General features: G+C 47.9%; 5 protein-coding genes across 5 annotated transcripts; 2 read left to right on the top strand and 3 right to left on the bottom strand.

Annotated features, from left to right (window-relative positions):
- Positions 1-451: 451 nt before the first annotated feature.
- Positions 452-1,317, bottom strand: N7489_002624 (GAF domain-containing protein; the record flags this gene model as incomplete). The annotated part of the gene is made up of 4 exons (XM_056708379.1): positions 452-562; positions 646-1,066; positions 1,122-1,228; positions 1,315-1,317. The coding sequence occupies 4 exons, from the start codon at positions 1,315-1,317 to the stop codon at positions 452-454; spliced, it is 642 nt and encodes a 213-aa protein (XP_056572681.1).
- Positions 1,318-4,136: 2,819 nt separating this feature from the next.
- Positions 4,137-4,980, top strand: N7489_002623 (SDR family NAD(P)-dependent oxidoreductase; the record flags this gene model as incomplete). Its single annotated transcript, XM_056708378.1, has 2 exons — positions 4,137-4,602; positions 4,661-4,980. 2 exons carry the CDS (start codon positions 4,137-4,139, stop codon positions 4,978-4,980), a joined length of 786 nt encoding a protein of 261 aa, XP_056572680.1.
- Positions 4,981-5,478: 498 nt separating this feature from the next.
- Positions 5,479-6,289, bottom strand: N7489_002622 (uncharacterized protein; the record flags this gene model as incomplete). Its single annotated transcript, XM_056708377.1, has 5 exons — positions 5,479-5,498; positions 5,559-5,655; positions 5,723-5,865; positions 5,958-6,122; positions 6,226-6,289. The coding sequence occupies 5 exons, from the start codon at positions 6,287-6,289 to the stop codon at positions 5,479-5,481; spliced, it is 489 nt and encodes a 162-aa protein (XP_056572679.1).
- Positions 6,290-8,235: 1,946 nt separating this feature from the next.
- On the top strand, positions 8,236-9,162 carry N7489_002621 (uncharacterized protein; the record flags this gene model as incomplete). The annotated part of the gene is made up of 3 exons (XM_056708376.1): positions 8,236-8,654; positions 8,762-8,918; positions 8,977-9,162. The coding sequence occupies 3 exons, from the start codon at positions 8,236-8,238 to the stop codon at positions 9,160-9,162; spliced, it is 762 nt and encodes a 253-aa protein (XP_056572678.1).
- Positions 9,163-9,553: 391 nt separating this feature from the next.
- On the bottom strand, positions 9,554-10,018 carry N7489_002620 (GFA family protein; the record flags this gene model as incomplete). Its single annotated transcript, XM_056708375.1, has 1 exon — positions 9,554-10,018. One exon carries the CDS (start codon positions 10,016-10,018, stop codon positions 9,554-9,556), a length of 465 nt encoding a protein of 154 aa, XP_056572677.1.
- Between the last annotated feature and the right edge of the window lie 2,179 nt (positions 10,019-12,197).

The following is a 12,197-nucleotide window of genomic DNA, read 5'->3' as shown; positions in this document are numbered from 1 at the left end:
CTTTCAACCTCGTTGGAGGGGAAGTAAAGAATGCAGCTATATTACAAGACTAGTACATTGTTCTACTTCGTATCGGTCTACTTAGATTACTACTAGTAGTTAGATCCAGGTTACAGAAGTGAAACCTTAAAGCGCCACAGTATTTTCTTACTTCAAGCACGCCTAAGATTTCCTATTAAGGCTGACAGTAAACTATATTCAACGGTTGAGAAATTCAATGTTATACTCACTATACTCATATTGCATTTATGTATCTTTTGTATGCAACTGCTATACAAAAGATACATAATCTCTACAATTGCTATCCGGTGTACAGCCCACATGAAAGCCTCGTATATTGTGCGCAGACATCAACACACATTGCCCCATTAATTATCTCAACAATTTCATTCATCTAAGCCCGTGTCTTTCGTAACCATTATATATAAGAAAAAAAAAGTCATGTTTGCTTTTACCAGTCGCATTGTTCAGCCAGAAGGGTAGCCAATTTCTCAAGGTACTTCTTATCCTCATCGTCAAATCCAGAGGGCTCGGTGCAGTCGATATCAATAATAGCGACAGTCTATTAAAGATGTTAGCACGTACCCCGGCAAATTGCATCCCAGAAACCGTGTGATGCGTGATCACCAGGAAACAAGTACTGACCTCTCCATTAACCAAGATAGGCACAACAATCTCACTGCGACTCTCCGCATCGCATGCAATGTGCCCAGGGAAGTCCAGAACATCAGGAACAACAACAGTCTCCTGCTTCGCAGCAGCAGTACCACAAACACCCTTGCCGAACCGAATCTCCTGACACGCAGGCTTCCCATGGAACGGCCCGAGAAGAAGAAGCTGGTCCTCCGAGGAAGAGTATGTAGTTGAGATAATCACACCCCCGGGACCCGGGCGCACCAGGCAAAGGCGGCGAAGTGACCGGCGAAGCGAGAGCGGGGAATTTGTCATCGCGGATGTAGAACCCCGTCCAGTTGACGGAGGAAGAGGGCGCGGGGAGGGAGGCATATGCGTGCCAGAGGAGGGAAGCGACGTTGGAGAGGTTGCTGGTGGGTCGTAAGCGGCCATGCTTTCAGGGTTTGTCGCGGCTGTTGAAGCGCGTGTATTTTGCGTGCGTGACTCACCTAACCCAATTCCGTTGGCCGTCTAGGAGTCCTTGTGCTGATAGCAGGAGCTGTTCGTATATGTCGGCTTTGGAGCCGGGCATGAAATAGGAGGAGTCGGCGTGAGGCTGTTAGACGCGATTGTTAGCTCTGCAGGGATCGTCGCGGTGCGCGCTTGCAGGGGGAAATTGGAGGAAAACACTCGCAAACGTACCATTGTGGTTCTTTGGGTATAGGATGTGTGCGCTGAGGTGCGAGACAAAAATCAAAAGATGCACAGAGGAATTGATTGCTCTTTTTCTTTTTTTTTTTTTAAAGAAAAAGAAAAAAGGGCAGAATCGGAGAAGCGGGGCGTTTAGACGTTCAACCAAAAAAAGCTCGAACGGGCTTTCTTTGAACTTGAATCTGCCAAGATCGCGTTCTCCCGAGATCGCCTCCTCTTTGTTCTTTTATTCCTTTCCCAATCAAATCCCATGTCGATTTTGTGGATGGAACATGCTGTTGGTGGAAGGTTCAGCCACTCGCCTCAGAAGAAAAGCCAAACTCCACATTTCACCATGTGCAAGCTTAACTCAGCTCATTCAACTTGCGTCAATCGCCGGATTTGGTGCTTGGTCGTCACTCGGGACTCCACCTCGGGGCCCAGAACCATCGCCATCGGATCCGAGGGTCTGAGACGTCATGTAAACTTGGAATCTCCTTCATTTTCCCCGGGATTCGAAGGGGGGAAAGAGAGAGTCGAAGCCTTGAACTAAACACTCTATATACTTGATGTTTCTCGATCAAGTTGAGAATATGATTGACTCCCCGAAGCAGAGATACTCGAGACATTCTCTGCGAAGTATGGGCCCATCCTTCCAAAGGTTGGTAATCGCCTGATTCCCGTTCCCTGGTACCTTTGATCCAGTCAAAGGACACCCCAAACGGGTCTTGGATGTGGACCTCATCGGGGGTAATACGCACCACCGGACCTGGAAGGTGTTAACAGTGTTAACTTAAAATCACTTGTTGGACATCAGGCGGCATACCGAATTTCCGGTGCATATTGTCAATCTCATTCTCAAAAATACCAGGACCCCACGTAGAAAAATAAATCTCATACAACCCGGTTGCGGCAGCAAGTCGAGGCCCGGGGAACCTACTGAGCTTGTGGAAATAAAGACGATAAATAACCATGACTAGGTTATAGGCCACAGCACTGCCTAGCAAGAAACAGGCCAACATGGTCTCTTATGTAGTTGGAAAACAGTAGAATGAACTCCCCTTCTAGAAATGAAATCTAGCCCCAAGTTCTTTTAATATAACTTTCGACAGTGAAATCCCTTTAAATATGAAGGCCATCCCCCACTACCTTGCCCAGCCCCACGAGAGCCAATTGGCCAACTCCATACCGCATGTTATCGCGTATAAACTTTACTTGGCTCGAACTTTCGCACGGGCTAGTAGGCATTTGCCCTAATCTTCTAGAAGAGACCCGATCTTCGAAACAAAATTCCATGTTCTGCCCGCGACGAAAAAGCCAGAAGCCCGTTGATATCAACATTGGTTCGGAGTAGTTCTTACATTTTACCACTCTTCTGGAACCCCAACATGTACGATGTACACCGATACTAGTGGGATCTAGTGTCGATCTAGTGTGGCTTGTGCGTTCGGGCTTGGTGTCGATTTGATGACGGAGTGGGGGTCGATCGTAGATACTAGTACAGACCGCCAGTTGGCTCTGCGCGTTCCTGCCACTGGGCGATCTCTGATTTCCTCGATCGTCTTTTTTTTAATAGCATATCTATAGCGAGGAATAGCGGTGGGCTTGATTATGCATTGATTCTAGATTCTAGTTAGCCATCGGGTCTGGCCGTCCTTGATTCGGGTATTGTGGATAAAGCATATGGAGAAAGACCACTCTTACACCGTCATCTCTACAGCCCGTAGATGCGTCTTTGGGTTACACCTGTATAGTCGAGATAGAACTGCCTCGGTGAAACATACCTCATAGTTCCCGAATAGGCTTAGTATCAAATCCACTACACCTTCAACATGACCGGATGATCCCCATTTCAAGGGTCGTCAGATGTTCCACTTACCCCCTATTACGGCCGCAGCTGCTTTGGAGAAGAGCTCTCACCTCGACACGTGCCCAGTAACCGGACAGCAATATCTATCCCCATGTCATCAGGGATATTGATGGGAAAAGCGCTGTATCGAGCTGGTTGAGCGTCTTGTACAGCTGGATCCGATGCGTTCATGCCAGTTGTGCTTTCATGCAGTTTATGGTAGACCATTTGTTTTCTTTGTCCCGTGAAGCTATTTAGATAGGTTTCACAGCAGATAGAGATCATCATCAGCATCTATCACTATTCATTCAGTTACCGTTGCTGGCCATCCCTCTTGTAGACCTGTAGGACAGAGTCCACCAGGTCTATAATATTTGCTACCTATAGATATCTATATTATGTAACCAGCTTAAAGATCCATACAGAAACCTACGGCTTAGGGCCCCTCGGATAGACACACTTCCGTGCATAAACCTCACGTGATGGCTGAGATGCATAAACCCAATGTTTCACCCGTTACCCGGGATGTGTATTGCCGGCCACTTTATAGGCCAACTCGTCCCTGTCAGAAAAGAAGCTTAAATCTGGAATCCAATTCAAGTCTCGTTCAGCATGCATGTGGATGGAACAAAGTGATCTAAGTTTACTGACTGATTTTGATCTTCTACCTTTCTAAAAGAAACAATAACGCACACCCATATCACTGCAATCCAGGCCCAGATGGAGACCCGTATCAGTACCAACATTACCGCTCGGCAACTCCAACTGCCATGGGTGGTCCGATGTCTTCAATGCTTGCCGTACCCCAGAAAACGTCGCCCCTGAGCCGCCTCTATGAAGCCAAGAGTGGATTCCACCGTTTCCAATGTCAACGGAAAGCGGGTAGAAGGCCTTCCGTCGCCAAAACGGAGAATATTTAAACGAGGTGAAATTTCGATTTCAATTGCCTCACAAGATTATTCCTATACCATAATCACCACTCACAATGCCTGAACAAATCCTCGCGGGAAAGACATGTCTCGTCACAGGCGGAGGCGGCGGCCTAGGCAAAGCAATTGCAACCCAATTCCTCGAAGCCGGCGCCAACGTCGTGATCTGCGACGTAAACGACGAACGTCTGCAGAGGACCTCGGCTGAACTGTCATCCAAGGGTCCCCTGAAGACCATCAAGACCGATATCACCAAGGTCGACGAAGTGGAGAGCCTGTTCGATACGCTGATTGGCAACTTCGGTAAAATCGATGTCCTCGTCAACAACGCCGGCATCATGGATCACTTCGACCCCATTGGCGACCTGGACATGGAGCTTTGGGATCGTGTCATGGCCATTAACCTCACTGCCCCGGCTCTGCTGAGTAAATTTGCTGTTCGCAACATGCTGGCGCAGCCGAAGCCTGATGGCCGCATTATTAATATCGTTTCTGTTGCCGGGAAGGCTGGGTGGGCTAGTGGTATGTTCTAGCTAAAAGAGAGGTTTCTGCTGGAGTTGAGGTTGACTCGTTCTTTTAGGTGCTGCCTATACGGCTAGCAAGCACGGTCTGGTCGGATTGACTAAGAACACTGCTGCATACTATGGTAACAAGGGCATCAAGTGCAATGCTTTGATGATGGGTGCGATGGAAACCAACATTGTTGATGCGTTCAACTCTGGGATGCATATGGAGGGTTATAAGAAGATGGTAAATGTGCTCGAGGCGATCCAGGCCCCCTACGTTGATGTGAATGAGGTTGCTGGGTTCTGTGTGAACTTGACGTATGGAAAGGGCGCTGGTCACATCAACGGTGCGACAATCGCTATTGATAATGGCTGGACTTCTGTCGTTGGATAGACTACAACATTTCTGTTGCACTCAGTCCTATGTGAGTCTGAAGTATGTTTTTCTAAGTGTATATATTTCGTGGCATACATATCTTGTAACTATTTGGAAAAAAGCAAACGAATCTCTTGAGGCTACATACTACCAGGGAGATGGAGAAGGAAGGGACTCTTGGTATGAAACTAGCAAAGCAGGGCCTTTGTAAAGGCCTGCACTAACAAAGGACTAGCAAACTGACAAAGCAAAGGCTCAGTCTGCATGACATAAAGAATCATCCCATCCAGGGGGGGTTCTCCAACAGAATCAATTTAGATACATCCCACATCTCTTTCAAAACACCAAACACCTACAACAATTACACCACACAGTGGAACCCTTGCCCCCCAGCCAATTATAGAAACACTTCCTTTTATTGCTGGGCGCGGTGTCCTCAGACATCCAATCTCTGTCGATTGCCTGAGGCGGACATTTCGCACTAGTAGACACTCCCGGACTCGGCACTCCACGGCGTCACACGCTTACAATAACACCTAGCAAATCATGTTAATATCCACAAATACTCAGGACCCGAAGAAGAACGAGGCACATACCGCAGGCAAGACGCGGGCCAGAGTTACCGTTGATCTTCGAATCTGGGTTGTTTCCTCTACCAAGATCATCTTCGTCTCTATGTATAACGATCGATCTCTATTTACTCACGCGTAAGCCAAAGTAAAATGGGTTCTAATGTTTTCAGACTTATACTCACACCTACTATGCCGTAAGGACCGGTCAGTTTGGCGACATGATCTGTGAAAGTATACGGATAAGGGTCTTCGTTGGCGTCAATATTGCCCCAGTCCCCGATGTGACGTTCTACGTCGTCGGGTCCTCCATGGGATACGTTGGTTGGATTGTCTGTATTTGTTAGAGAATGGACTATGAATTCCAAGTAGCCGCTATTTCTCTTCTGCAGTCAGGGAAAAGGGTAGTTATATTGACGGACGTACAGTGGCCACCTGCGTCAAGACATCCATTACCAGTTGATCCATTCTCGTGTACATGGATCCCGTGCTTTCCAAGTGGTATGCCAGACAGCGTGCCCTCAATTAGAAGGTCATCATTCCTCTCCTCGAGATGAAGAGTTCCTTCAATGCTGCCGACAAGCTCAGCGGCTTTAAAATTAATGTAGTTAGCACCCATCATTCATGAAATCAGCAGAGAAAGGATATCCTGAATATATAGGTAACGATAGTTACCCTCAAAAGGGAGACATACTAGCTCTTTCCGTCGACTGGCTAAGGACAGCAGGTATTAGAAGGTAAAAAAAGATAGATAACATGTTGGAGATAGATGTAATGCGGTAGTGTTATGGATTGGATGGTAGGAAGATGGTTTCTCTATCTGGGTTGGAACTAAAAGAGGGAGGACAACTGGCTGGTCACATGGTGTGACCGGCCGTCTAACATCTACGTAGTAGTGACAGGCTCAACATGGGAATGTGAAAAGAGAACTTGAAGGCCTGTCGATCAGGAGAAAGTCGCCAAGTCGAATCACCACAATACTGTTTCTTGAGTTCGAAACTCACTCCTTATTGCTATCTACCTTTGAGATCAACGGGAGGGGTAGGAGGAGGATACGAGGATGTGTAACCCAAGACGTGTCTCATGCAGTGTGGCCTTTCAGCTAAGCCAATGAACCCCTAGAAGCGCCAAAAGCAATAATGCACCAGAAGCTCATTGGTAATGGCTGAAGGTAAACTGATGCCTGTGCCAATAGGGATTCGACTGTGCCATATATTGTAGGGTTTACCATAGCTGAAATACATGTATATGCGTGTTAGCTTGGAGGATATCTAGTTGAAGTTAGCATGCCACTAGCCTATGTATGGTTCTATATTATGAGATTTACGGGCCAATTATAAACCCTAATTTAGTATGATTATTGATATAATATGCAGATGGCTATATGATCAGCAGATATTGGATTAAGCAAGATTTGGCTCACCAGTGGGTCTCTGGGAAAGGAAGCGTGTGTGACTAAGAGGGTAGTCTGTTTATAAAATCCCCTATAGAATATAAGATACTGGGAGACGGAGATGGTTAGTAGGAATACCGAGCCATACCAGCTGACGTTGTTGAGCGCCCGAAATCCATCCGTGATAGCTCGAATGGCAGTCGCGACTATGGTTTTGGCGAGAGTCACGCATAGATGGCGAGCTCCAAGCCGATCATGATGATGGCCAGGTTGAGGCTAGACGGGTATTCCGTGGCTGCGCTTTCCGCCAACTGATATTTCAACAAGGCCCGGTCTTTCGTGGCCTAGTCAAGCCATGGCCCAAGAGAGATCGGGGGTGGATAAAGCATGTCAGCGGTTGAGCATCCAGGGCCGCCTCCTATGCAATCTGGACATCTGTTGCTCCCGTGTCGGTCAAGGCCACTCTCTTCCCTTTCATACAGATGCCCTCGGACGGCCGAAAGCTTGGGTGGACGATGCGGCCTCGGTATACGTCGTTGAGGCCTGGCCAATCGAGAGAATAGCGCTTAGATGCGAAGCCCAGATATGAGTAGAAGAAACGGGCAGTGAAGGTGGTACCATGGTCTGTTTCCAACTGCCGTTTATCCGTGACCTCGTCGAAAGCGGCTCTAGTGGGTTTCTCCCCGTAAACAACATGATTGCTGATGTCGAGAACGGTGTGCCTTGAGCTTCCTTTCTCCCGGATACTCCTCGGTCCACGGCCGGGTCTCGTAGACTTCGGGGGCGAGCGAGGTTTTTATAAGAGGAGTAGGTTTCTTTTGAAGCGCTAGAATCTGAAACATCTATTTAACGCCTCTGACGCCTTCTTGAACAGTAGTGCTGTTGGAGCAACATAACTGAGGAACTTGTACCAAGCTGGCTTGACTGAAGTGCCTCAGATAAAGAGCCCTGACGTGGTCAGTTGGATTCAATGGGACCTGAGACACCTTGTACGCCTGCTGTGCCTAGTCAACCTGGCACCTGTCACGCCTTGTATACCTTGTACACCTTGACAGGGGGAGCAAACATATAATAAACTTGAACTTTTCCTTCTTGCTTATCGCCACACACCTCCGTAATCACCGCACTGATTTCATCCGGCATTCACCACCCCGGTTCTGTCTTACAATAAGCAATCTTATTGTACCTGCGTGTCCACGGTAGATGCCCATTCTTTACTGATTCTTCTTGATATTCCTTTCTAGTGAACCAAGCTTCTCAGACACAATATCCTCTACAGTATCTGGAATCACTCTCAGTTAAGCAACAATCATGGCCTCATACCTGGTGACCGGAGTGGCCCGCGGCCTCGGTCTAGAAATCGTGAAGGCACTGGCCCAAAGGCCGACCAGCGAAGTCTCGACAGTTTTTGCCACTCTGCGCTCCTCGCCTCCGCCCACGTTGCAAGAGCTCGTCTCCCAATCGGAAAGTCGAGTGGTCCTGGTGAACCTCGAGGTGTTGGACCCCGACAGTCTGGCGGGGGCAGTCCGTCAGGTGAAGGAAAGATTGGATGGCCGTGGCCTTGATATCTTAATCAATAACGCCGCGGTAAATGAACTATCTCCCGGCGGGTTGGAAACCATGAATAACCTACGGGAAACACTGGAAGTCAACGTCGAGGCCGTCCATAATGTCACCCTCGCACTTTTGCCGCTCCTCCGAGAGGGAAGGCGGAAAACGGTCTTGAACATGTAAGCCGCGCTTCTCTATGGAGATGGACGTAGCAAGCAGGCATCGTAGCAGCAGTGGAGCATAGGCGGATGGGTCAAACTGATTGACTGACCGATGCCGCTTACAGGAGTTCCATCACGGGGTCTCTGGCACACGCGGAGCGATTCACGATTGCGCCTCACCATGCATATAAAATATCGAAGACGGCGCTGAACTGCATGACCAAGCTTTATGCACTGGACCTGAACGATCAAGGGTTCACATTCTTTGCTGTTTCACCCGGTGTAAGTTTTTGGCTGGAGATCACCCGGCGTCCGTATGCACAATTAACATTCTATGCAGTGGCTTCGGACAGACCAAGGTGGCCCCTATGCCGACCTGGATGCTGAAACTGGCGCAGAAGCAGTGTTGGGCCTCCTCTCAAGAGATAGAGAAGCTCTCAATGGGAAGTTCCTCAATATTCATGTCCCGGGCTGGGAGGAGACCAAAGGACTGCATAAGTACGATGGGCTTGAGATTGAATGGTAAATGGAAAACAGATGTTGCAAAACAAAGACGCCCGATAAATAACTCCTGTGCAGCCGTATTCATTCCCCTAAAGCGAACTGTATCCCATATTACCCCAAGTAATGAATCCAAAACCATCCGCCTACTCACTGAGCTCGAGCCCGATTCCATCGCATCTTCAAGCACAGGGGTAAAATAAAGGACAGAAGACGGCCATATGAAAAGTTAAGAGGGAAGTAGCATAGCTTCAATTTATACTTAATAGGTACAGATCACCTTTTAACATCATAGGTTCTTTTCTAAGCCTTCTATTGTTGGGGCATATTTCCTAACCTGACTTTTGCCCTTTTCCTTTAATAGAATAGTAGAATTGGCGGATAGAGCATCTCAAGAAAAGTGTACGTAGAGTGACCTAAGTAACCAAAGGATTCGGCTGGGGCGGTGCCTGATCCCACTTCTCCACGCCTTCAGGGATATCAATAATCGCCTCCTGGCACCAGATATGAACTGCAGTTCGCAGCATGTTTTTATTCAGATCCTCCAAACAACCACCTTTCACATTGGTAATTGCAGAAAATTCAGGCTGTTCGCCAGGTGGAGGCACAGTATCCCGGAAGCGATGGAAAAGCCGCGCGCCACACTCTTTGCAGAAAAGACACTCCATCTTGCGCCCCTTTAGGGTCAGGCGAATATAGGTGCTGACCAGACTGGAGACTGAACCAGGGAGCTCGAAGTATGGAAATGTTGCGGTGATGCCGAACGCGGACGAGCTTTGGTGCTGGCATTCTGTGCAGTGGCAGATCCAGAGTTTCAGAGGCTTATTTGTCGGTGTGGTAAATTGGGTCTTGCCACATTGGCAGCGAGCTTTCATCCCCATAGTGGGTTGCGAAAGAATGCAATTGTTCCAATGTGAGGAGTGACGGAGCTCGTGGGTTAGCCGTTCACGGGTGCTTAGGTGAGAAGCCCGGAGGTTTGATATTCTGGTACATCAACAAACAGGCGTAAGTTGAATAAGTTTTTGAATTGATTGTTATGTTTGGCTAAAAGGCCTATCCTACCAATTCCCACGTTTATGGTACTGTCCATTTTTGGATAATCATTTCCTTCTGCTGTTCATCGAATGGAGGATTGTTTAGAAACCCCCTAATTAAGTTGTCAAAGGGATTAACCCAGGGGTTCTGTAGAAAACGTGAATAACCTCGACCTTGGACGATCAATCTTAGATCGCGCAATTCTCGAAACCAGCGTTCACCATCCTTGCATCTCATTCAAACTTCGAATGTCTCTCGTTGTCGGGGGACTTCATCAAATCTCTCCATCAATGCGCATTCCAATACACATCCCAATGGTAGAGCATTTCGACCCACCGTTGTCACAAACGACATTGGGGTTCTTGTTGATACTCAAAGATTGGGTCTGAGTCTTGACTTATCACTGAACATCACGGCTCACATCAATTAGAGCACGACGGAATCCCTTTTCTTTCATTAGGCGGTCGACCTATGCCATAAGCGATTCGAAGGGGTTAATCCTGCCCATTGAAATACATAGATCACAATAGAATTTCATACAAGAGCGGGTCTCGAAAGGCGTGAAGAAGATTTCGGCGATGCGGAAGGTATAACCTGGCTAACCCCGTAAGGCCTGTTCTTCTTCTCAATAGCAAAACGACTTTTTCAGATAGTGCTACAAGCAGACCAATGCTCTTTGCGGTAGGTGATCTAGTGTTCGACACCACTGTACATCGTAGCCTTGCAGCCAGGACAGCGAAGAAGTCCATCTTGCTTGCCAAACACACCACAGCCGGATGGGAGCGCCATTTTCTTTAGAGCTGGCCTAAAAAGAAGAGTGCGGCGGCGTCGATATTCTCGACAAAGGATATTTTACACCACAGTGAAGAAAAAATGTTGATCAGAGTGGAAGGAAAAATTACCGATTGGCTTGCTGTACCAGTGACGACTTTAGGAAGTTTTGTGGAAGAAGACCGGCTTTCTCAGAAGTAGAGGGAGTGAGTAGAGGAACGGATGAGGGAAAGGATGGAGTTGATGGTAGGGTATTTATTATTCACTTCATTTAGTTATCAGATACCTAGGTGGGGATTGCGTGCTTGCCATCGAAGCCAGGCTACAATATGAGAAAGGCCGCGATAACACGACCTTCTCAATCGTTCCAGTCTTACATCTTCTGACATGGACTGAGATACCTAGGTATCAGGTAATCGTTTTTATTTTATTTTCTCCCCAAAGGCTTGTTTCCGCAACAGGTTACCTTCCGCTCCCGACTCGGATAGGGCAAGCTGCTTAGAAAGAAGAAGCAGGACAACTAGTGACGATGAAGATGACGAGCCTCGCAAGGGATTCTTCTCGTCCCTTTCCACTACCGGTATCTAGCGGACTATTGAGCTTCTCGGCGTGAGTCGAACTAAGGAGGCTGTTCTAAAGAGCAAGCAGGATATAAACATTGTCCTTAAGCGCTTGCGCAGCGGTAGTGTTGTTGGTGTCCTAGGGCAAGGACCGTTCTATTGAAAACGACAATACGTGGATTTTCATTTTCCAACAATACCATCTTTCGCTAGAAGTATCCTAAGGTTGCCCACACCGCTCTAAATCGCTTCAGTTCGTGATATCGACGTCGACCAGAAGCCGGAGTGAACGTCGAAGCATATCTACCCCGACACAACTAGCCTTCCCACACCTAACAGAAGGTTATTATTAAATTTCAACTCGCTTTCGTTTACCGTCAATTCGTTGTTATCATAGAGACCTAGCAAGCTGGAAGAGAAGATGCAGACCATCAATACCGCCACTAAGGCGCCACCGCCGGCAACGCCGCATTGTTGATGCAGAACATGCCACCCCTTTTGCGTCTAGTGAAGGCCATCGACAACGGAGTCCATATACTCGGCACTCGGTGCTCAGTTCCACCTGCAAATAAATGACCCACTTGACAGTTCAGGTGAAGCGCAAACCGCCGAGGTCGAGAGATACCTGTGGCTGCTCCACTCCGTTTCCGATGGCAGCCTTGCGCGTGGGAAGGACAAAGTTCTACGGACCGGC

Source organism: Penicillium chrysogenum, assembly GCF_028827035.1.
Source record: "Penicillium chrysogenum strain IBT 35668 chromosome Unknown utg000001l_segment0_segment0, whole genome shotgun sequence".
Lineage (NCBI taxonomy): Eukaryota > Fungi > Ascomycota > Eurotiomycetes > Eurotiales > Aspergillaceae > Penicillium > Penicillium chrysogenum.
The sequence above is the reverse complement of the archived record's forward strand: the minus strand, read 5'-3'. Positions and strand labels throughout refer to the sequence as shown.